At 34.5% G+C, this 25,772-nt stretch overlaps 3 protein-coding genes across 5 annotated transcripts in view; all 3 read right to left on the bottom strand.

The window, feature by feature from the left end:
- The window catches only part of LOC133187489 (cadherin EGF LAG seven-pass G-type receptor 2-like), a 56,718-nt gene extending 53,539 nt beyond the window's left edge, over positions 1-3,179 (bottom strand). For all 3 annotated transcript variants that reach the window (XM_061322889.1, XM_061322888.1, XM_061322886.1), the window contains exon 1: positions 273-3,179. In XM_061322889.1, the coding sequence (XP_061178873.1) occupies positions 273-2,960 (2,688 nt within the window). In that variant the 5' untranslated portion in view covers positions 2,961-3,179. The remainder of the gene's footprint in view (positions 1-272) is intronic.
- A 4,114-nt stretch (positions 3,180-7,293) lies between these two features.
- LOC133188069 (uncharacterized) lies at positions 7,294-8,628 on the bottom strand. Its single transcript, XM_061323458.1, has 2 exons — positions 7,749-8,628; positions 7,294-7,571 (listed from the first exon to the last, which is right to left on the bottom strand). Exons 1-2 carry the CDS (start codon positions 8,626-8,628, stop codon positions 7,294-7,296), a joined length of 1,158 nt encoding a protein of 385 aa, XP_061179442.1.
- Positions 8,629-10,938: 2,310 nt separating this feature from the next.
- Positions 10,939-15,184, bottom strand: LOC133188068 (protein dachsous-like). The gene is made up of 2 exons (XM_061323457.1): positions 14,741-15,184; positions 10,939-11,304 (listed from the first exon to the last, which is right to left on the bottom strand). Exons 1-2 carry the CDS (start codon positions 15,182-15,184, stop codon positions 10,939-10,941), a joined length of 810 nt encoding a protein of 269 aa, XP_061179441.1.
- Positions 15,185-25,772: the final 10,588 nt, after the last annotated feature.

Below are 25,772 nucleotides of genomic sequence, written 5' to 3'. Positions count from 1 at the left end.
CTGCAAATACAAGAAATGTATAAACACACAATTCACATGCATAAATTAAAGAATTAAGTACTATGAAACTCATTTGTCTAACACTGTCAATTTAATTCAATGAAATTTACCATTAAAAGTAAATTTATGAAACATTTGAATTTGAAAATGAATAAGAAAAGAGGTATCGTCACCAATCATAATTTACCATAAAATTACATAAAAAGATTTGTACCTTACATCAAAAATCAAAAAGAACTTTTGAAAGAAACAATTTTAGGAGTTTAACTTACATGCACCATGACAACAGTTGACATTGAGGGTTGACCATGGTCATGGGCCTCCACAGCAAAAGACATACTAGGGGTTGTCTCTCTGTCCAACTTCACACGAGTTTTAATGTCTCCAGTATTCTCATCAATTTCAAAGCCACTGGTTCCCTGCCCAAGCCGGTATGCAACTCTTCCATTCTCTCCAACATCCTGATCCACGGCCAAAACTCTGTAAATTGAAGATCCAACCGGAACATTTTCCCTGACCTCAATTTTATATGGTGTGTGTTGAAACTGTGGTCTGTATTTGTTTGTGTCAAGGACATATATTCTGACCTGTGCTGTATCGTACAAGCCACCAAGGTCAGTACCTCTGACCTCCAGCAGATATTGGGCTTGTTCCTTATAATTCAGTTTTCTTTGCAAAGAGATCATACCCTCTCCATTTATAGTGCTTATCTGAAAGGTGTTACCCACATTTCCACTGACGATGGAATATGTGATGTATGCATTATCATTGCTATCTTCGTCTGACGCAGAGACACTGATGATCCGAGTTGTTGTAGCAGTAGATTCTGAAACAGTCTGGTTGTAAATCTTCTGAGAAAATACAGGAGCATTGTCATTTATATCTCTTACGGTCACAAACACACTTGTGGTATCAGACTTCACTGGTGTTCCTTGATCTTTTGCCATCACCACAAAATTATAACTCTCATGCTTTTCGTGGTCTAATTTTGATTTGACCTTGACATCTCCTGTAGCAGAATCAATCCAAAATGGCAAATTCTCATCAGGGTTAACAATGGAATATACTAACAGGGAATTCAGCCCGTCATCTCTGTCTTGAGCCTGTACAGCTACAGCTGTGCTATTTATGGGGGCATCTTCGGGAACATTACCACGATAGGGCGCTGCATGGAATATTGGTGAATTGTCATTTACGTCAATGACCTTAATGATGACATCAGTGGTGTTGGTTTTGGGTGGTTCACCCTGGTCCTGAGCTTGAATGGATAACCTGTATTCTTTAGTCGTCTCGTAATCCAACTGCTTCTGAACCGAGATCTCACCAGTCACAGCATCAATCCTGAAGGTATCGAAAGTATTACCCCCAAAAATGTTGTAGGTTATCTGGCCATTTTTGTCTAGGTCTCTGTCTGTGGCACTCACTTTGGCAATGGCAAGGTTCATGTTGAAGTTATAGTCCTCTGATACATTCACTAAATAAGTTTTCTGTGAGAATTGTGGGTAATTGTCATTTTCGTCCAACACAGCAATGTTTACAGTGGCTGTCGATGATCGCCTGTTTGCTACGTCACCTTGATCTGTAGCTTGAACTAGAATCTGGTAAGAGGCGTTACTCTCTCGATCTAGTACAGCCCGAGTTGTTATTGTACCTGTGATAGGCTCTATCATGAAAGCTGAGGATTGCTGATTTTCTATTATGCGATACCGTATCTCAGCATTTCTTCCTTCATCAGAATCAGTGGCCTTTATTGTCATGATAGTAGAAGAAACCGGCAGATTTTCAGCTACTTCCTGATAATATACACTTTGTTCAAACTTTGGATCATTGTCGTTAATATCCAAAACTGTGATGGTGAGCAAGGCCATAGCAGACAACTGAGGATATCCGTTATCTGTAGCATATATTGCAAATGTATGCTTTGGAATCAGTTCTCGATCTAGCATCACTGTGGTGTTGACAAGACCGGTCACAGGGTTAATGGCAAACATGTCCTTGCTCCGTTGGTCATTTTGGGCAGTCATGCTATAGGTGATCACACTATTGTCCCCGCTATCACTATCTGTTGCTGTGACGGTTATCACATGGTATCCAGGATTTTGTTTCTCCTGTACACTGGCAGAGTAGGTGAGTTGTGGAAATTTCGGAGCATTGTTTATTACTTGTCTACGAATCCGTAAATGATGATTTTGACTGGGTGATGGTAAAGATTTTTGTTGAAACTCAAGCAGGTTTTTGAATATTATTTTTACTGGGATTTCTACGACTTGGGATAATTTAGAGCATTTAACACTCAAATGACCAAATACTGAAAAACGTGATGATGGCGTACAAAATTTTTGAAGTGCATACAATGACCTGTCTTTCTGATCAAAACTGATCAATGATATTGGTTCTTTAGGATGAAAATTAACTTTCTCACATTTGTGCAGCGTTACTGGCAATAATGCCCCAAAATTGAGCACAGTGTCATGTTTTCGAAAGCACCAATTAAAATGAAAATTTTTGCTTTTTACAATGATACGATATTTTTTATCCCTTTGCCTCCTTCTATGGGTTTTCCTATGTTTTGGTATGAGACAGTTTTTGCCTTGTATGCTGATTTCCAATGGAAACAATGACACGATATTTGCATTGTTATTGTCTCTTGAGGATAAAATCTGGATTTCTGAAGGATTTTCTATTTTATCACAAGGAACACTAGATTTCATAATAACAGCACCATTTCTTATTACTACACCCGATTCTTCACTTCTGTATTTGGAATTATATATTTTATCATGTTTGTAATTCCAATTTCTGTCGGCGCTCGACACATTAAAAATGTCCTTTCCTCCTAGCGGAATATCATTCCATTGAACACTTACACTCAAACTCGTCACTTCGGGAATGTGCACCATAATCACAGAAAATCCCCACAACCAAATTATAGGTCGGGTCGCTGACGCATCGACACCCATTTTTCTTTCTCTTGAATTCTATTCAAGAAATGCGACACAGGTGAATCTCTAAATTTAACACATTTTCGAATCATTACACACTGTCAAAATCTCATACATTAAAAGTGTTCCATCCTTGTCGATATTCTGACGATAATTCTTAAGTTACCATTTTCTTAACATGCTGGACATAGACAAATCTAAGTATCGCTTATCCTTCGGCGAAGTGCTTTGATTTCAATGAGGGTGACATGCGCGTCTATGCACCTCCCTCGTAAGAGGATTACTACACGTATTTAGGTAGAAAAAACGTATCTTGGCCATAACTGTCGTATCCAATCGTGGTATTTCCTCTACTTAACATAGAGTAAGTGTTACAATAAACTTACGTTTTATTAAACATAGTTAATTTATGGATATCCCACAATTAGGGAGGCAAAGACAACAGCCACCAAATCGATATGATTTTTTGAAGGCTTTTATTGTGTTGATTTCTTACCTGTACACAGGTGAGAGTCTAAACAAGAACAAATATATATAAATATTTACCACACAAGCGAAGAAAAAAATCTTCTTTTAAGTAAACAGCAGAAAAACAACTTACACAACAAATAAATGTAAATGCATTTATTGTTCTTACGTGGTTTTGACTCCGTAAAAAGGGAGAAAACTCGTGTCAAAACCAAAGACTAAACAAGTGTGTTCTCTTGTTCTCTGAAGTATGGCTTACATAGACAGCAATTAAGACATAATAAGATGTATTTTAACATTGTATGATATACAGTTATTAAGGTACCGTTAAACACTAAAAAAAAAAAAAAAAAAAATAATAATAAAATTTAAGAAAAACGAATTAGTAGTAAGGAACCAAGAAGAAATTGGGAAAAACTGACAAAAAAGGGACATAACGAAAAACAAAGGGAAAAAAATGAGAACAAAAAGAAAAGAACCAAAGATAAAAGTTTGAAATGAAATTCAAAACAAACAAACAAACGATTAAACTTTTTAGAAATTACTAGACACGATATATATTATTATTGAACTTGTTATTACAAATGCAAGGTTTAAAAGAAATTGCCATAAATGCTACAACACGAGCATTTTATTTTAATTCAGCTTAACTGGAAAGTATATGATAAATTTTTAAATCTGTTATATACATATGTGTACGCTGATTTAAGCATAAGGTATTAATTAATCAATACGAAATAAATGGATGTCCCTTAATTTTGATGCATGAAATATATGGAGATAACGAACAGTATTCAAGCTCAAAAGTCCATTAAACAACATACAAATTATGGAGCAGAGCAAACACGGACCTCTAAAACATCAGAGGTGGGATCAGGTGCCATAGAGGAGTCATGATCGGGAAATAACGGAAAAATCCGTCGACAATACAGTGTGTAAATAATGGCTTAACAATTAGTATGAAAAACGTCAGTCAGCATTTGACTTAATGATAAATTGTATTTGCTGACAAGGTCATTGTATCGACCATAGAACTTACGAAATGACAACTTTAAACGAGACTGCTGATATTCTTGTTTCATCAACTTGTTTGTCAGTAACTTACCTCGTTTTAGAAATTGCTCATATGTAGAGCATGCTCTTGCGTATCGAATCAACTGAGAGATATAAACCCCGTATATATGCAGGTGATGAAGGTATATTGCTGCAAAAGTAAGGGAAGTTGACGATTGAAAAGTTAAAGCCATCACGTTTATCATAAAGTTTGGTTGTTAGATTAACATTAACGTCTTTTTCTATTAAAATATCCAAATATGAAACAGATGTATCATGCAGACTCTGCGGAATCTTTTATTTCAAGCTCACTGGGATATATCGTATCGACATAAGAAAGGAAATAACCATTGTTAATTGTTAATACGTCGTCGATATATCGAAATTTCGAGTTGAAGTTGACAAGAAGAACACAGCAAGTGTTTTCTTTTTTTCCCGTATAAGATTTTGAACAAATTCTGCTTCATATGAATACAAAAATAGATATGCCAATAACGGGACGCAATTGGTACCCATGGAAATTCCAATAGATTGTTGGAAGACCTGTTCTCCAAAAACCACATAGATATTGTCAATCAGAAACTCAAGCATGTTTTTAATATCAACTTTAGAGAACTTGTGTGTACAATCAGAATTTTTTTAACAAAATAATTTTGCAAATGACCAATGACAAGGTAAGTAAATTTATGAGTTCCATTTTTATTCAAAAAGTAGCTGTCAGTGATATCAAAAAGCCTGGACTTTAATTTATCGTGGGGAATGGTTGTATATAACGTTGAAAAGTAGTAAGTTTTTATGTTGTTGGTTTTGGTAAAAATTTGTGATTTGAAATTTTCCAAAAGTTCCTTGGAATTTAAGTATCCACGTCTGATTTACACCACTTATCGAATATATTGTTGCACAGTACTCCTGAACTTTCTCCTTCACTACTGTTAATATTTTAGTGAGGAGTAAAGAAAGAGGCTTGGTAGAACATTTACTGGAACCCGCTATATATGTATCTTTGTTTGTAAGGATTTTTATGAAGTTTCGGAATCCAATATAGATATGGTAATTCAAATTCATATTGGTTGTTGGGAATATTAAAATTATTCAGAACTGACGTATGATTTTGAAGAATTTCCTCCTTAGAAAGGGAGCTATGGGTATAAGTTGGATTACCACTTGTTGAATTAAATCCCAGTTCCTCTAAAATACAATTTAAATAATGAACCTTACAAACAAAGACAATGTTATTACCTGCTTTGTCAGCAGGGACCTGTGCATATTGATTGTGTAATCTATTCAATTCTTTTTTCATTTCTGATTTATTGAACACAGAAGGATAGTTGGTTTTCATTTTGCCCCTCAATCGCTTAATGCGAGATTTTAACATACATCTGATACATTTAATCCATTCTGACAATGTGTCAAGATCTTTTTCATGTCTTGTAAATCGCCTGGTGTACTCTTCCACAGAATCCATCATATTTATGAAATTTTGACGCCAGTTAAAAGATCGGAGCTCCCTAAATTTTGGCCCTTTTAAAATCTAAGGTCCTCATTATTAACTAAATTAATAATGTATCCAGCAGGACTATAGTTGTAGGGTGAAGAAGAGCATGAACAGGAAGGAGTATTATGTATCAGAAGCTCAATATCCAGGCTCTGTAAAGTTTTCTTGTAATTAAAAAGTTTCTAAGCAATAGTCCATGTATATATTTGTAGGAAATAAAAGGTGTAGTCTTCAACTTGAAATATGGTGGAATACAAGACTGGACCCTTTTGTGCTTAGGCATATTACTTATATTAAGGACAGATGATACAAACAATTTTTTTTCTTTGGAGGAGACTTAATATCATGCCACAGTTTTAGAAAAGTGTGATTTTTACCATTTTGCTTTTCCTCATAAAATTCACTTGGTATATTTTTAAAAAGTTTATATTACACTTTTAGCACCAAACCAACATATTCTGAAATTTATTTTCATCTGTAAACCTTTACTGAGTTTTTCCATATTTGTAATTTTATTAAAATATCAACTAATATTTTCCAAGTGTCATTTCTTTTATGTAAGAAAAAACATCAGGTTATTGAGTAAATGTAATATCAGTTCACTATGTGATCCTTTAGAAACATTTTTGAAGGGAAAAAAGAGGGTAAATGAATGAAGATTAAACAATTTTACCACGATTACCCTAGTTGTCCTTTTTGGTGGAAATATGGAAAGTATTTCATTCTTTAAGTCTAAGGAGAACAAACCAAAGAATTATCTACTTTTCTAAAACTGTGGCATGATATTATGTACCATAGGCCGCCATGTTTTCTTTTGTTTTAACTATGGGTTATCTACACCATAACCCATGCATGGGCGGAGCCTTCATAACCTATAGGCGGAGCCTTGCATTGCATACGAAATCAATTAAAATTTATTTAAAATCTTTAATAACGTTCCACGTACATATACACAATATGTTGTCAAAAAGAAAAAAAAACAAGAAAAAAAAGGTCGATATCTTTCAACCAGAAATGTTAATATCTTGGTTTACGAGATATCCATTTTAAAAACTTCCTTTTTGTTTATTAAAATAAACTGTACAGTTCTGAAAAAAAAATGACTGGCGGAAGCTGGAGGATCACACCGATTTTCCTCACTTTTAATAACTTTTTGGGGCGGCTCTTGGTTAACAATATCCATTTGCTCCGACTGCTGGGGCTCCAACAAATTTGAAATATCCTTCAACATTACAGTGGACGGTCGTTTGTATTTTCTCACACTTTCAACCGAGCGATGGCCAGTTCTTTCCATTATCTCTTGCTCTGGGACGCCTGCTTGGTAGAGGGTTGTGGCTAGAGTGCGCTTTCCAGAATGATTCGTAAAATAACCCGGAATTCCAGCCTCCGAAAAATTGTTTTCATAATGACAGCTAGTTTATTCACACAGATTGCTTGTTGGCTGAACCGCAATTCATTGTTTGGGCCGTTTTCTAGGGCTCGGCGGTAAAACGCACGACTTTCCCCGCACTTGGTAATAATTTCAATGTATTTTTGGTACATGTTGTACAACATCATATTTTGGAAATGATGCACCATCTCCTTGGCTTGTACGTGGCGTTGTGCTAGTCCTCCTTCAAAACAAAACGTAATTCTATTATTTAATACTCCTTGATTGAACCCCCCCCCCCCCCCCGCACTTTATCGTGTATACTGAATAATTTATATTTTTCATTCATTATTAACTGTACATGATTATAGGAAAACTATTGAATAATAAATAACACAAAACATATAAACTGCAGTCCTACCTTTGAACGTCTTGTTTGATCTCCCTTTAAACTTTACAAAGTGTCCATACCGGTCGACTCCTAGCTCTGTTTGGTCAATCTCCATCCCCCTGTGTTCATCGACGCCACGGAGGCCGAACAGCTTACAAATGTAGAAAAACATTGTATTCAAAAGCGCTTTTCCAGTCCAATCACCGAGTAATCCCTTTTCCCATAGTTCATTTTCAGTTTCTTTGCTTATGGGTTCCGCTTGTTTTGGACGAGTTCCGACTCCTAATACCGTTAATTCACTCATTCGCGCACTAAGAATGCGACGGAATTCATAAAATTTTGAGTCTTTTTCGTCAAGAAAATTTTCGTGTATGCCGCATTCCCGAAAGTATCTTAGTATTCCAATGCATAACATGTAGAGTGATTTTGGGGGATATGGCTGGCCATCTTTCCTGCGAGCTTCGACAACGAATTTACCTAGCCATTTGTTAATGAGTGCAGGTTCGATTAAATGTTCAAGCTCTGGAATTTCACTTCCGGTACCGAAGATACGTGCAGATCGCCATTCTTTGAAAGTTTTCACACTCCAGCTTGTGTTTTTTCTTGTGTTTTTACTCTCGGTAGACTTTAGAAGGTTTTCCATATCGTCGTCATCGTAAAACTTTCCAAATCGATCGTCAGAATGGTCCAACTGCTTTATAACATTCTCGGGTTTAACCGGTTCCTGGGTCAAATTAAAATCTATTTGAGTAAGAGATAAATCCCCAATACCATCAAACACGTTTACTTCATCCTCTATCAACTGTTCTATCTGTGAGAGCGTTTGATCATCGATAGAATTGTTATATTCAAAATGTTGCGCCAGTTCCAGAAAATCGAGATCCATGCTCGTCGCGTTCTGTTCATCCATTTTTGATTGCAAATGCGCAAAATGCGCAATAAAATGTAATATATATGTACAGTGTATAGCGCGTGCCATTATAATTATGTCAGGTGACAAACCATATAAGGAAATTTTTTTGCAACTTATACATCATTTCTCTGCCATATTAGGAAATATGAGAGTGCTATGGTACATGTGACTTACCGTATAAGTTTTTTATTGGTTTTCTCTAGATACCCTATAGAGAGGTTAAAAGGTCACTCGAAGGCTGCGCCTTCTCGTGACCTTTTAACCTCCCTATAGGTATCTAGAGAAAACCAATAAAAACTTATACGGTAACTACTACATGAATTATATATGTATAGCAGTAAATATTATTTTCATATTTATACCTGATATTTTTTAATTTGATGTTGAGATAAAAAAAAAAATATTGATCTTTCTATTCACTGTCTCAAATTTTCTTCATATTATGACTAGACATAATGTTCATTTCTGAAAACGTAAACAATGCTTCATATTTAAAACTATTTTCAGTTTGAATCTTATGCTATTGTTGTTGATGAAAATCAATGTTGGAAATTTAAAAAAAAAATCGAGCAGAGGTACATTTCACCTTAAGTGAGACTTTACATATTCTTGTTTCATCAACTTATTTGTCAAAAGCTTGCCCTGGTTTAGAACATGTTCGTCATTAGAGCATGTGAATCGAATCAACAGGGAGACATAAACTCCATATACAGATGATAAGGGTATATTGCTACATAGAAAAGGAAGTTAACGGTAGAAAAGTTGAAGTCATCACGTTAATCATAAAATTTTGTTGGTAGGTTACCATTCACTTTCTTTTCTAGTAAATATCCACGTATGAAACAGATGTGTCAGACTTCTTTGGTAATTTTTATCTCGAGTTCAGAGGGGATATATCCAATCAGTAGAATGAGCCTTACAAACAAAAGCAAGACAATGCTGTTACTTACTTTGTCAGCTGGGACCAGTACATATTCCGAACAACTTTCCTGTTATGATGCTTTACAAATTGTCAGTACTTTTTGAGATATCAGAAAAACACTTTTGGCCCCTCTAGCTCCCCAATTTTTAGGGGCCAGACCCTTATTGTTGATATCCTTTGGAAGACCGTGACATTCTGCACAACTTCTATTTAATATGTTTTAATAAAGTATTTACAGGTAAAAAGATATTGTAGAAAAAGTGTTAGAAATTTTGACATTCCCGATAGGACTTTTTCCGGGCCATAGCGAGCGTCGGTGCGCAACATTTCCGATGAAAACGAAATACGTTTGTCACATCTACATATGTTGCCTATCATCACTGAAAATCTGGAGTTTCTATCTTAAGCCGTTTCTGAGAAAACGCCCAGACAAACTAACCCTCTAAAATTCACTAAAATGCTGAAATCTCGTCACCGGAAGTGACGTCATCAAAACAAAAAAAAATTAGATGCCTAGATTTTCTGATGTTCTATCAGGCCTGAAAGTTTCACGAAAGTCGAGGGAGCCGTTTTCGAGAAACTGCGTGCACAAAATCGGTAAGAAAAAATAACAAAAACAGTGGAAAAGAAACATGAAGGTCTTCCGCTGAAGACTGAAGACCTTAAAAAGAGTATAATAAGAATAAGAAACAGAGTAAAAACAAAATGTTCCCAAACTTCGATTGAGAAACATAATTATAGTTTTAGTTAAAGGCACATTCAATTCACATGTTTATTACTAAGATTTCTAATTTGATTACTTTTGAAAAGAAAATGTAATTATTTGAACTGCAAACATGCGCGCTTTCCAAATTCTTCTGACAGCAAAATATTAAATAATTTCAGCTACGAAAGTCAATGAACATGGAGGATCAGATCCAAAATCGAATGAATAATTAAATCCTTGCTGCGTTTAACTGCGGGAACATTGTCTCCATATTGCATGGTAAAGAATCCCTCATTCAAATATTCAATGAGCATGTTGGGTCTAAAGTATGAAATTACACCAGAAAATCTCTGAAACTGAACAAAATGAACACACTCACACATCGACATTTCCACATGATATTTTAATATTTTTCTGCTTTCAATTGATATTTGAGGGAAAGAAAACTTGGAAGTAATAGATTATCAATCGATTTAATCAATTGCAAGAAAAAGTGACTGTAATCGATTAATAATCGATTGCACAAAATTCCTTTAAGTAAACGATTATTAATCGATTTCATTTTTAAGTAATCGTGTCCATGCCTTGCTTGCACAACAGAAAGACCCGAAAACCCGGTTGTAGGTATGTCAGTAAGGATACTACATATACAAACAACATAATCATTGATTTAATTCAACTATATAATATCATTTATGGTTACAATCTCAATTATGACTTTTGCTGTCGACGATAATGGGGGTACACCTCCATCAGTAGCAATAACACTTGCTTTGCATGGCGATATGTGGAAAGCCCCTTCTTCATTAAGCTGATGAGCGACCCTGATCACACCCGATTTAGGATCAATGGATAAATTATGGCAGGTCGGGTTATTTGAGTGGACAAGGCTGTAAGATAATTCAGCGTTACTCCCTACATCAGCGTCAAATGCGTTGATCTGGCGCATCGCAACCTGTCCAACTCTACTACCATCCCATATACCGCTTCTGTATATGTCCTTTGAGAATACAGGTGCATTGTCATTTACATCCAAAATGTGCACCTGAAAAGCACAAAAAATACAGGATAAATAAAAGAGAGCTGTAGACGGCAACCTGGCTTACAATTTTCTTTCTGACAATATGGTTACATGTATCATAAAAATCCCAGTCCGCAATGAGAAAAAAAATCTTCCTCTCAACAATTTCAATCACTACATTATAAACCGATGCCGCATGTCAACTGCAAAAAGTAATGTTAGGATATACAATGTATATAAAGGATAATTTAACTGAATATCTATCATCTGTTGAAATTTTGAACCCTTTCTGTGGCTTTACATTGAAAGGATTCCACGTTTACTTCTCATAAGTGAAGCTAATAACGATTTGACAGAAATATAACGATTATTTACTTCAATTATTCAGAATATGCAAGTCGATCTCTGGGGATCTAGAGACTACAAGTAGAAAATCACGTGGACTAAAATGAAGGTATATAAGCGAGTGCAGCTAAGCTAGGGGTTCATTTAATCTAACGACATAATATAATAACACATAATATAAAGACATAATAGTAATATGGAGGTAAGGTTAGTTTGAAGGATGGCCTAATATTGAGGCTTACCACTCATAATCTCGCAATACTTGGTGGATGGCCTGACGGTGAAGCCTTGCCACAATTAATGAGTAATATTGTTTTATTACTGCAAATTACAGTATCTAAACTAATAAAAAAAAAGTGAAGTTAACTAACCGTGATCAATCTCATAAAAACTTTTTTAAAAAATACAAATCTGTAAACAAGGCATAAAACACGGACCCTGGAAATTCCAGAGGTTGCATCAGGTGTCCTGGAGGAGTAAACATCCCCTGTCCTGTCGATCGTTCAGGCACGCCGTGAGCTCTTTGTAAAAGTATTGATCAAGAAGACGGAACACTCCGTAGTCAAATTTAGTACAAAAACAAAGGTCTAAGAATTGGTATGAAACAAGTCAGCCATAATATGATCAGTAATAGGTTAAATTTGCCAAGAAGGTCATTATAACGACCATAGAATTTACGAAATGCTGACTTTAAACGAGGTTGTTATATGTGAGAAGCCTGCGCCTGTTTAAAAATTGACCATATTCAGAGAATGCTCTTGAGTAGCGAATAAGTTAAACACCATAGAAAGGTGATAGCGGAATATTACTACATATTAATAAGAAAGTTGACGACGGAAAAAGCTGAAGGATCGTTTGTCATACAATTTAATTATTAATTGGCCTTTGTCGTCTATAGTCAGTAAAACATCAGAATATTTAAACAAATGTGGTAGACTCTGTGGTGTATTTTATTTTCAGTTCACTGGGATATATCAAGTCGACACATGATAGGAAGTTACTATTGTTAATTAATTAAACGTCGTCGATTTATATGGATGTCGAGTTGATGGCCACGGCATGTAGAAGCTTTTGAATAAATTCTGCTTCACAGGAATATAAAAATGAGGAACTCCAGTATCCTTTTAATATCAATTTCAAAGTACTTGTGGATAGAATCAAAGTGATTTTTAACTAAGTAATTTTGTTGATGACTAATCACAAGGTGTGAAAATTTCCGAGTTCCCTTTTTTATTATAGAAGCAGTTGCCTATGACATCAAAAAGCCCAGTTTTTAATTTATCCTAAGGAATGGTTGTAAAAAGTGTTGAAAAGTAGTACGTTTTAGTGTTATTGATTTTGGTAAAATTTTCTGATTTCGAACTTTCTAAAAGTTCCTTGGAGTTTTTTAGTATCCACATCTGATTTACACCACTTTGTTATGCAGTACTCCTGAAATTTCTCCTGCACTGCTGTTAATATTTTAGTGAGGAGTAAAGAAAGAGGCTTTGTAGAACATGTATTGGAATCTGCTATGTATCTCTGCTTGTAAGGATTTTTATGAAGTTAAGGAATCCAGTATATGAATGGTAATTCAAATTCATTTTGATTGTTGGGAAAATTAAAAATATTTAAAACCGACATATGATTTTGAAAAATTTCCTCCTTAGAAATGGTGCTTTGGATATAAATTGGAGTACCACTTGCAGATTAAATCCAAATTTCTCTAAAATACAATAAAAATAATGAGCCTTACAAACGAAGACAGTCGCCCGCGTGGCGCAGTGGTTAGAGCGTCTGCTCTAGAGTCGCGGAGTAAGGAGTTGATCCTTACTTCGCGGGTTCGAATCCCACTGTGGGACGTGGAGACTGGTCCTTCGGATGAGACCGTATAAACCGAGGTCCCGTGTCGCAGTAAGTGCTGGCACGAAAAAGATCTCTCACTGTTCAATGGCCGTAAGTGTCGAGTATAGGACAAAATTTGCAGCTCTCCACCGGCAAGTGGTGGCGTCTGCATATGAGTGAAAAATTCTCGAGAGGGACGTTAAACAACATACAAACAAACAAACAAACAAAGACAATGTTATTACCTTCAGATGGGAAAAGTACATACTGATCGTGTAATCTATTTAATTCTCTTATTGAAGACAGAAGGGCAGACGGTTTTCATATTACATATCAATCGCTTAATGCGAGATTTCAACAACGATCTGATACTTTTAATCCCTTTTGACAAAGTGTCAAGGTCTTCTTTCTCATGTTTGGCACATGTTCCAGCGTAAGAATTTATAATATTTATGAAATTAGGATGCCAGTTGAAAGATGGGAGTTCCTTAAATAAATTAATGATTTAAGGTCCTCATTTTGGACTAAAGTTGTAGGCCTAGGGTGAAGAAGAACATAAACACGTTGGAGGATCATGTTTTTAATGTTCGATATCAAGGCACTGTAGAGTATTTTTGTACTTAAAAAGTTGAGAAGCAGTAGTCGATGTACATTTCTACGAAACACAAGGAAAGGACGGCACTTTGAACTATGGTGGAAGAAAAGACTGGATTCTTTCGTGATTAAGGATATATGACTTACTAGGATGTGACTTACTAGTATATTAACTGCATCAATTCCTTCGTTGGCATATTAAGTTTTAAAGAACAAACCGTTTGTTTGGGCAGTATTTTCTTCCGTAAAAGGTGACGGTTTAAAAAGCTTTTGATTTGCAAAATCCATCACACATATTCTGAAAATTAAACGTGCTACTGCATCGTGTAGAGCGCTCTCCGTGATCGGAAGATCGTGGGTTCGAACCTCGGCCGCGACTGACCTAAGTCGATAAATAAATACTTAGCAACAGTTCCTTCGCTAAGCGCACTGCACTTTGAAGTGAAAGTTGCAGGTCCTTCCAATGAAACCTTAAAATTCGAGGCCCCTTGTCACGGCAGGCGTTGGCACGATAAAGTTCCTCAATGTGCAATGGCCCTGAGTGCCGAGTAAAAGTCTAAATTTGAAGTCCTTCACCGGTATATGGTGACGTCTCTGTATGAGTTAAAAATTCTCAAATAAGACGAAAAACAACATACAATCAATCAATCACAAACTAAAAAAATCTTAAAATATTGAAAATAAAAATTCTACTTACAGGCACCTTAACCACAGTAGACTTATGAGGAGTGCCGTGGTCATGAGCCTCCACCAAAAGCATTTCATGATCTGCCATTTCGCGGTCCAGGAACGAACGTGTTTTAATGAGCCCAGTATTCTCATCAACTTCAAAGTTTTGGGTTCCCTGTAGCAGCACGTAGCTAACTCTTCCGTTTTCTCCCCTATCGCCGTCTACAGCGGAAACCTGGAAGATTGCGGATCCTACTGGAATGTTCTCTAACACTTCAACTTTGTACGGTGTTCCAGTGAATTGTGGTGTGTACTCGTTCGCGCCACTGGTATTTAGTCTACGTTGTACCGTGTCATGTAAGCTAGCAACGTCGGCGGCCCTGACTTCTTGCAGAAAGTATCCTTGTATTAAAATCACAACAATCCCCCACAATGAAATATCACATTGAATCGTTGACGAAAATATACCCATGTTCTTCTTCTCTTCTTCCTCTCTCGAGTTTTTCAAAAGGGAATCTGCTAATAAAACACAATTTTTTATGAAGTTTATTTCCACACAATAGGTATATTGACAGGGGAAGAGTCACCGGGGGAGGAGGTGTGGTATATGACAGTTATTTAAAGTTATTTTGGTTTCTCCAAACGGAGTAACTGGGGCCAAATATAAGAAGCATATCACATAATATCATGGTCACCTGCTCCTTCAATAAAAATGGAACTCGGAACTTTTCATATCTTGTAATTGATCATCAAAAAATACTTAATTAAAAATCGCTCAGATTCTACACATAAGTACTCTGAAGTTGATACTGCAAAAATTGACAACATTTATGTAGTCTTCGGAGACCAGGACTTCCAACAAACTGTTGGAGTTACAATGAGCACTAATTGTGTTCCTTTCTAGGCCGATTTGTTTAAATATTCCTATGAAGCAGAATTCAAAAACTTTTACATGAGAAGAAGAAAACACCTGCCGTGGCCTTCAACTCGACATTCAGATATATCGAGAACGTTTTAATAATTAACAATAGTTACTTCCATTAGTATGTCGACCCGATTTATCTCATTGAACTTAAAATAAAAGACACCAGAGAGTTTGCCACTGCTGTTTCATATTTGAATATTTTACTGACCATAGACGATAAGGGCCAACTAACAAAAAAAATGTAAGACGAACAAGTTGACTTCATATTTTTCATCGTCAAATTTCCTTCTTTATCTATTGTATACTAAATTCGACTTACAAATGTTTCGTCTACCTGATCAATACATAGGGCTCACGGCGGATGTGAACGGTAAACAGGGGATTCTTATTTCTCCTAAGCATCTGTTCCCACCTCTGAAATTTCTGGAGTCCGTTTTTTATCCCCTGTTCATAGATTAATATCGTTTGTAGAATTTTTTGAGATCGTTCCATTTTGATTATCTTAACTTTTATATGTAAAGTATATCTGAAAAATTAATCTAAGTTCGTTATATTCACTGTACACTATAAGGAAGGTTTCATGTCTGGTTTCTGACTTTAATATTCAAAGTATATTTGCTTTAACGTTCTTTATTATTAGATGTCAATGGCGCTTAAAAGATCATATTTATCATTCCTACTCACAACTGAAAAAAATATAACTAGAAACTCGTTGCCATGGCAACAAGAAGGTCTTCCGTTTTCTTGACTTCTTCTAAAAAACAATCTTATCATATGCGATAACTCTAAATGATTAATAGAAGTCATCTCAAACCTTCTAAAGATATGAAAGTACGGAGAAAAAAATGAAATACACTGTAGTAATCATTTCAGTTAACTGCTTCTTTTCGCTCTTCATTCCAATCTTCTTTAAAAGTGCTCAGACACAGATTTGAAGTTAATATTTTCTCAAATTTTCTGTATAATATCACGACTTATATATTGCAATAGCATTTCACACGAAAATATAATTAAAAAATTATTTTATCTGGAAATTATTGGAACTACGAATTCCTGAACGCGTTTGATTAACACATCCTTGCACTTTCACAAATTTTATCTTTATCCTTAATATTTAAGAAAAGAAGCTATTTTTTTTATGTATTAATGAAAAACATTACATCTATAATCCAGAAAATTCAGAGTAGAAATGTGCGAAAGCAAACCCCCTCACTAATATCGTCAGCCCGTGCTTATTGTTGTGTACAGAGTTTAACAAATTGAATACATCCGTGAAACGTAAACTGTTTTTGTAAACAGGGCACGAGCTCTGTTATTGTTAATGTTTAAGATTCACCGGGTGTGTTCAATTGTTAAAGTCTGCACACACCACTGAGCACGGACTGACAATACTGTGAGTGGGTTTTGCTTTCGAACATTTCTACTCTGAATTTTTCTGGATTATAGTTTTAATATTTTTCATTAATACACAACAAAATTGCCACTTTTCTTAAGTATTAAGAATAAAATTAAAATTTGTGAAAGTGCAAGGATGTGTCAATCAAACGCGTCCAGAAATTTGAAGTTTCAATAACTTCGAGATGAAATAAGATTTTTATTATATTTTAGTATGAAATGCTATAGCAACATATAGATATGAAATTATGCAGAAAATTTGAGAAAATGTTAACTTCAAATCTGTGTCCAAGCACCTTTAAGCAATGACCTCGCTTATTGGACAACCATTTCAAAAGTGATTGGTTGATAGGCGAAGTTAAATCAAAGAAGCATAGAAACACGCAGTACGATTTTTTTGGTATACAATAAGTATACATGTATATAGGACAATTCATTTTGACAAAAACGTCATTGTCCACGAACTTTAGTGACAACACTCGTACGTATAGCTATATTAATAGACTTTAAGTTGTGTACTATTAATTTTAAAAGGAAAATTTCACATATACAGTCCCTGACATAAAATTATAGTTATTATAGGTTACCAACAACGATTAAAAGCACTTCTATTTCGGTAGGAGCGTGTCTTGTTTTTATTAGGGGCTGTAGAGAGTTGTAAAGCTATATTTAGATTTCATAGTAATGTGCTATAAATAGACGATATGAAGAAGTACAGTTACTAGCTCCGCCTACAACAATTTGATTGCACTGCAGTTTGTCATGTATCCGCTTAATACCTAGGTACCCTAGCTGGGATCCAACATATTTTGAAACAGCAAAAGAAATGCAATAAGGTGATGCATGTTTTAGTTTTAAAAAAAAGAAAAGGTAAACTTTTTTCGATTTCATTGATCACTTCTTGAATCAATAAAAAAATTATTATTTTTTAAATACTAAAAAAATGAGAGAGATTCATCCTTAAGATTTATTCTCTGTGAGGATTTGCACTTTTATTTATGTGAGCTGACAACAAGCATGAACAGAGACTTCCTCCAAACATTATATATCATATAGACTTTCTTCAAGAAATAATTTTGGGAAATCTAGGGTATTGAATTCTTGGGTGAATGGCTACCATGGCAACGTGTCTCAAAATTACAAAAAGAAAGATAAATGATTGATAATTTGGAAATCTGCATTTTCTTGCGGTAAAGTGGAACTTTTATATTAATGAATCATGATCTTTGATTTACCAAAATGTCTATTAGGAATACTCTCAATTTGTGGTGAAAAGTGACAATTCATACAATCTTACGTGGAGGGTAATTTTGATACAAATTAGATGCAAATAGTTTTTATACAACTTTCGTGCTGAATATTCAAGAACAGATAGAAAGATTTTTAAAAACTGTTCAAGGTCATTTTCATGCACGCAATAATTCCAGTATTTTATAAAATTTTCGATACACGGGTTTAATTTCAAAGTTCTGATTCAATTATTTCAAGAATGACAGGGTGGATCAAATTTTTAGAAGATTTCAGAATGTAAAGGTCAAGTGCACATTAGAATGCAGAGTTCATGTAATTTAATATTCTATAATAGATCTTGCTACTGACAAAACAAATGCTAATTATCAAACAGGCTTAGAATTTAATGAAAATCATGCAATTTCTTGAAAAGACACAGATCAGCTGATCGAATTTTTATGAGATTTTACTATGTAAAGTAATTTTATATTTCATACCAGTTTTTGATACTAAACTAATTATCAAACATGTTAAGAACAAAATGAAATTAAAGAAATTTTCTGAAAAGACTGATTATCTTGGGGTCACGAGTTCAGAGACTTTTGCATTTACAGGTTACTTGAGCCAATCAAGTGAATATTACTATCCGGATTATTTTTTATATGTCTTTGACTATAACATTTTGAAAATTTTCGGCTTTTCCGTTGAAATGACCGAGCAATTTTCAACCAATTTCAGTATATATAGCATCAAGACCCCTTCCAACTTTATTTTTATATTAATGTCATGTGATCTTGGCTCATTCAGAGAATGCATGGTAATATAGTGATCAAACATGGAAAGAAGGCTCTGAAATAATTTATAAACTTAACAATAATTAATCGCTAATGAATCGTTTTTTGATCCTCCTACGTGAATCGTTTTAAACTTTCCTGAATCGAAGGCTCAAGTGAGCTTTTCTGATCAAAGAGTGTCATATGCATGAGTCCGTATGTCGTCTGTCGTTCGTCGCCTGTCGTCTGTAAACTTTTCACATTTTCGACTTCTTCTCAAGAACCACAAGGCCAATTTCAACCAAACTTGCCACAAAGTATTCTTGGGTGAAGGGAATTTAAATTTGTTCACAGGAAGTGCTACGCCCTCTTTCAGGGAGAGATAATATTAAGAATAAATGAAAATTTGGTGGCATCACTTAAAAATCTTCTTCTCAAGAACCACTGGGCAAAATAGAATAAAATCTATGTGAAAGCTTCATTACATATTCTAGATTCAAGTTTGTTGACATCATAATCCCCGGGGATAAGGCGGGGCCTTAAGAGGGGGTCAAAGTTTTACATAGAAATATATAAAAAATGTCTTTAAAAATCATTTCCTCGAGAACAGCAAAGCCATGGTTAGTCTTATTATCAGAGAAATATCCTTAGGTAGTGTAGATTCAAATTTGTTCCAATCATGACCCCTAGGGGTAGGGCAGGGCCACAACAGGGAGTCAAAGTTTACCATAGGAATATATAGTAAATATCTTTAAAAATCTTCTTCTCAAGAACTGCTAAGCCATTATTAGACATATTAATATAGAAGTATCCTCAGGTAATGTAGATTCAAGTTTGTTCAAGTTGGTCAAACCATGACCCTGGGGGTTCGGCACAGACACAACATGGGGGCAATGTTTTACTTAGGAACATATAGGAAATATACTTTAGAATTTTTTCTCAAGAACTGCTAAGCCTTTATTAGTAATATTAATACAGATGTATCCTCAGGTAGTGTAGATTCAAGATTATTAAAATCATGACCCCCAAGCATAGGGCAGGACTACAACAGTGCATCAAAGTTTTGCATAGAAATATATAGGTGTAATAGTTAAGGGGCATTTGAGTAAAACACATTGAAGACTTCAAATATTGGAATGACCTGACGACCCTTGGAATGGACTATTCAAAGGCTATAAAAGGCAAAGCTTCGGGAAAGCCAGGTATTCAGAAGCTAGGAAAAGAAGTTAAATCAGCAATAAAGAAGTTAAGGGTAAGAGCAAAATAAAAGTTATGAGCACCAGTGGCAAGTATCCTAGGGAATTGATGTTTAGTTCTTGAAGTAGTAAATCTGAAGAAGATTGAGACACCCGGTTCTTATCTATCAATAGAAATCTGGAGGAGAAACACTGTGCAAGTTGTACGTTACCAACTCTCCGTCTCTAGATAAGAGAACAATTTTAGTACTGTGTGATTTACCCCCAGACAGAGCAGTCTTAATAATCATTCCAATCATTAACTTAGAAAGAGTAAAAGGAAAACCTATATATCCCTTGTAAGAACTTGATCATACAAGTTACATAGGAAATATCTTTGAAAAATCTTCTTATCAAGAACAACTAAGCCATTACTTGTTATATTTATACAGAAGGAATCTTAGGTATTGTAAAATCAAGTTTCTTCAAATTATGACCCCCAGGGTTTGGGGGCACAACAGAGGGTCAAAGTTTTACATAATAATATATAGGAAAAATCTTCTGCTCAAGAATAGTAAAACCGTGATTAGTCATATTATTATAAAAACATCCTCAGGTAGTTTAGAATCAGATTTATTCAAATTTTGGGTGGGTATGGAAAAAATCTTTAAATATTCTTCTGCTGAAGAACAGCAGAGCCATGATTAGTAAAATTGATATGGAACCATCCTGAGGTAGTGTAAATTTAAGTCCCCCCCCCCCCCATAAATTCTTCAATACTCAACTGATTTCTTTCTGCTTTTTCCTAGCCAATGTGCTCAAGTTAGCCAATCTCAACAATGAGTCTTATTTACATTAACTTTTTTTTTTTTGCATTTTTACTTTTTAAAATTAAGTCCCTATGGTGTTATATCTATGCCATCCACAGAATTTTTTTGTCAACCTAAGATATCGCGTCAAATCAAGATAACTATTTTGTCAAGTCAAGACAACTTACTGGTTTTGTCGAGATACACTAATTACTATTTCGGCATAAATATGCCACCATTAGTCTAAGATCCGGGGACAGAAGAAAATTCATCGGATTTGAAAATAGAAGTGTGTCTCATATTTATCCACTCAAAAAGCACCTTTGAGGACATGAATTAAGATAAATGATGTTACCAGCAACAGTATTAACTTAACAATTTATATCGGCGATGTTTGTTAGCTATTTGCTACGGCTTTGTACATTACTAAGAATTATTTCCTTACGAAAAAGTTACTTACATTTTTGTTGTAAGAACGAACTTTACTAAGGTGATCTTATCGAGAGACTCTTATGAGAAACTCAGGACAGTTGTACTATTTTTTGACAAAGCAGGTTATCAGGGTTGTTTTGATGATATACAAAGGATTGTGAAATCAGATTTCATGATAGTACTTTTATGGTGACACGGTCATTAAGACAATCAGAACTCCATACAACATTGGTATAGATCACCAATTGTTATACCACACTTTTCAAAGGTTTTATCTTTTAGCCACCATCTTTTGGAGAAAAACCGAAGAATTCTCTCAATGGCCTTTGAAACTTTAAATTTTGTAACTTTGTCATTTGACATATAAATGATCATTGAATCTTACACTTTTATTGCTCTAGGATGAAGCAAGCAATACATTAAAAAAAAGAAATTAAGCATGCACGGTGAATTTCTCACAGCAAGCTCATTACTATGGTAATGTATTATTTAGAAGAAAAACGTTGTTTTTCCCTTTTGTGACGTCTTTGTTGACGCTGCAAAGGGTAATTACTTTTGCAAAGTGTGTATTGGACTGTTGATTTCATTTTGCCTTCAGCTTATAATTAAGGCTTGTTTTGGCTGCAGACGTGTTTCAAAACAAATGTTAGGACTTTGCTTTTATACTAAATTTGACTATGTATATGTTCCGTCTACCTGATCAAAACATAGGGCTCAAGGGGGTGTTAGAGATCAAAAGAGGATGCTTACTTCTCCTAGACACCTGATCCTACCTCTGGTATTTCCGGGAATCCATACTTTATGCCCTGTTTACAGATGTATATTGTTTGCAGATTTTTTGAGATCGATCTCTTTTCGTTTTTTACCCTTTTTCATTCAGTAACCAAAGATTTAAGAATAGACTGCTCATCATGGTAAAGAAAATGGAATGCGGCATAATTATTTTTAAAATTTTCAGAACAATATACAAGGAAAATTTAAATGATGACATGGGTTTGATCAAAGATTGGATTTATAAGTTTTTATTGTATTCCAGCATTTGATTTGAGATGCAGATAAGTTTTATTTCAAATTAATCAAGATGATTTTTATGGGACTGTAATGAGGTTTATCACAAGCATCAAGTTCATACACTTAATTAATTAAAATAAGGCAACTAATAGTAAACTTCTATTTTAAACGAATAAATGAAAAAAATTACATGAATCACAAAAATGAAAGGTAGCTTTCCATTGTAAAGCAAGAAAAAGTGCACATATTTCAATAATCTTTGAAGATTTCTTGTTTTGTTGTCTTCTTTATTTGAATAATGGTCAAGAGTGGGTTATACCTTGATCATAAGGGTATCTGAATTTCCGTTCGTTTAATTGGAGAGGTAGTGCTTTTAAGATTATGAAGATAACTTAAATAGGGACTCTTTAGGAATCTGACATCATGTCTTGCGTAACATAGTGACCATATTGTCTCAGTTTTATTAAAAAAAACTTGTTTTAATTAAACGATGATTGATAAAAAACAACAGGAATAGAATGGTAAAAAAAAATAAAATGAAGTAAACGAACATTAATCAAGCTCAAAAGTCCATTGAAAGAATACAATCCGGGAGCAGAGCAAATACGACACTTTAATCATCAGAGGTAAGATCAGGTGTCATAGAGGAGTAAGCACCCATATCGACACTCACGCCCTGTGCTCCTTTTCATGATCGGAAAAATCTGTAGGCAATTCAGTGTGTAAATAATGGCCTAACAATTCATATGAAAAATATCATTCACATTCGACTTTATGATAGATTATATTTGCAGTCAATGCCATTGTATTGACCATAGAATTTGCTAAATGTTGATGGTTAACGAGACTGTTGATATTTTTGTTTCATCAACTTGTTTGTCTAAGCTTGCCTCGTTTTAGAAATTCTTCATACGTAGAGCATGCTCTTGTGTATCGAATCAACTGGGAGACATGAACTCCACAGGGAGCTTATAAGGTTATACTGGTACATAAATAAGGGGAGCTGAAAGAAGAAAAGTAGGAGTCATCATATTTATCTTAAAGCTTTGTTGTTAGGTTACCATTAACGTTTTTCCTAGTACAATACCCAAAAAATGAAACAGACTCTGTGGTATCTTTTATTTTGAGATCAAATGGATATAACGAATCAATGTAGGAATGAACATGAATCTTGATAATTGATAAAACGTCGTCGATATATCTAAATGTTGGATTGAAAGCCACAGCAAGGTACTTCTTTTTTTATGTATAAGGTGTTGAATAAATCTGTTTCATATGATTACAAAAATTGGTCTGCTAAAAAGAGGGGGGGGGGGGGGTAATTGGTACCCACGGAAATTCCAAAAAATTGTTGGAAGACTTGATCTCCAAAAAACTACAAAGATATTATCAATCAGAAACTCAAGCATCTCTCTTTCAAATATTAACTCTGGAGTACTTGTGTGTACAAACAGAATGTTGTTTTACAAAATATTTTTGCAAATGACCAAAGACAAGGTTAATTTTATGGAAAAAGCAGCTGTTAATTGTTTTTCTGTTTTTTCCCGATCATGACAAGGAGCACACGGCGGGTGTAACCGGACAACAGGGGATACTTACTTCTCCATGGTACCAGATCTTAAGCTTTTAGAGGTCTGTGTTTTCTCTGCTCCTGATTTGTATTGTTTAATTGGACTTTTGAGCATAATTAGTTATCGTTATCTTCATATTTCATGGCAACAGTACTGGACTTTAATTTTTCTAAAGAATTTATTTAAACATTATAAAAAAGAATCAAAATTATGTTATTTTTACAATTTGTTTGTATTGAAATATGAAAAAATATGAATATCAAGAACTGTTATGAAGCTCAAAAATCCATTGAAAGAATACAGACTTGAAGAGGAGCAAACAGAATAAACCTTGCAAATTACGAGTATATCAGCAGAAATAATTCTATATGCATATGGTGTTTATGCTTACCAGCTTATTCGATACGCAAAAACATGCTCATATATAAGATTTTAAACCGAGACAGTCTACTGAAAAATAAGTTGATATTACGTGAATTTCAATAACCACGTTTAAAGTCAACAACTCTTAGGTCGTTAAAATGACCTTGTTTAGAAATACAACCTATCATTGAGTCGTATTTTAACGGAAATGTTTCACATTAATTTAGGCCATTGTTTTGAATTTATACTTGTTTTGACTACAGATTACATGTATTTCGTCTACTTGATCAATACACAGTGCTCACGGCGGATGTGATGTTCAAAAGAAATGTTAAATCCTCCTAGGCATGAAATCTTCAGATTGTGTTAATTTCCTTTTCACAAATTGGAATTCTTTAAATGACTTCTGAGATTGCCCACTGTTCCTGTTCATTATCTTCACCTTGTTAATCTTATAAGCATACCTGAAGTACTATCTCTTGTGGATACCCATTGTTAATTTCAATGATGAATGAAATAAATCGATCTTTCTTACATATTGATTTGGAAATATTGGAGAGGGTTTTTTCCTCAATATTTACATGCATAAATTTTTCCACTGTGGTAAAATAATCAATGTTCGATTGTAATAAGGGATTAATATCATAATGTATATACCCCTATGCTTATTAACTTGTATTATTTGATCACTGTAGTCTATGAGGTGGTGTATTGCTATCAATTTTCATCAGTACCCATGCATAAAAGTATTTTTTTTAATATATATTTTCGACATCTTTTCTAAACCACCGGGAAATATGTTAATTTATATTTTCACAAAGAAAACTTTTACTTTTGTAATCAAGGTCAATTTAAGGACATCGTAGGTTTTACGTCAAAGATATTTCATCTAATAAAGCATGGACCCGGAGGCTTAACTGTGGCAAAAATGTGATACTAATTGTTTCAAAATAATAGGTGTAAGATTTTGATTCAAACAATTCCTTTCAAGAGCTACTAGGTCTCAACTTGGCCAACACATACTGTGGAATCATTAGATTTCATGGTGGCTCAATTGGAATACCTTACATTAACGAATTGACATTCTCCACGAATTAATAAATTAGGGTTACAAAGTCATATTTCCTCTTGTAGGTATAAGAGAAAACACGAAATTACGTCCCCACAAACCTGTAATATTTTAGCAATCCACGAAAATTGGCCCCCACGAATTTAAATGATTCCACAGTATGCAACATCCTCATATAGTGAACGTTTTTCAAACCATGTCCCCTGGAGTGAAGGGTAACAACGGAACATCAAAGTTAAATATTTAAAAGTTAAATGTTTTCATACTTCCATAGAAAACTATAAAGATACAAGCTATCAGATTTATA

The sequence above is a fragment of the Saccostrea echinata genome, unplaced genomic scaffold (genome assembly GCF_033153115.1).
Source record: "Saccostrea echinata isolate AGI-Se365-2 ecotype Australia unplaced genomic scaffold, CSIRO_AGI_Sech_v1 ptg000015l, whole genome shotgun sequence".
NCBI classification, from domain to species: domain Eukaryota; kingdom Metazoa; phylum Mollusca; class Bivalvia; order Ostreida; family Ostreidae; genus Saccostrea; species Saccostrea echinata.
This window is presented reverse-complemented; position numbering and strand designations above follow the sequence as displayed.

Coding starts and splice junctions, on each gene's coding strand:
- LOC133188069 (XM_061323458.1), bottom strand. CDS start 8,628: ATGGATGAACAGAACGCGACGAGCATGGATCTCGATTTTCTGGAACTG. Junction 7,572..7,748: donor ATCAAACAAGACGTTCAAAG/GTAGGACTGCAG, acceptor TTTGTTTTGAAG/GAGGACTAGCACAACGCCAC.
- LOC133188068 (XM_061323457.1), bottom strand. CDS start 15,184: ATGGGTATATTTTCGTCAACGATTCAATGTGATATTTCATTGTGGGGG. Junction 11,305..14,740: donor CTACTGTGGTTAAGGTGCCT/GTAAGTAGAATT, acceptor TGTGCTTTTCAG/GTGCACATTTTGGATGTAAA.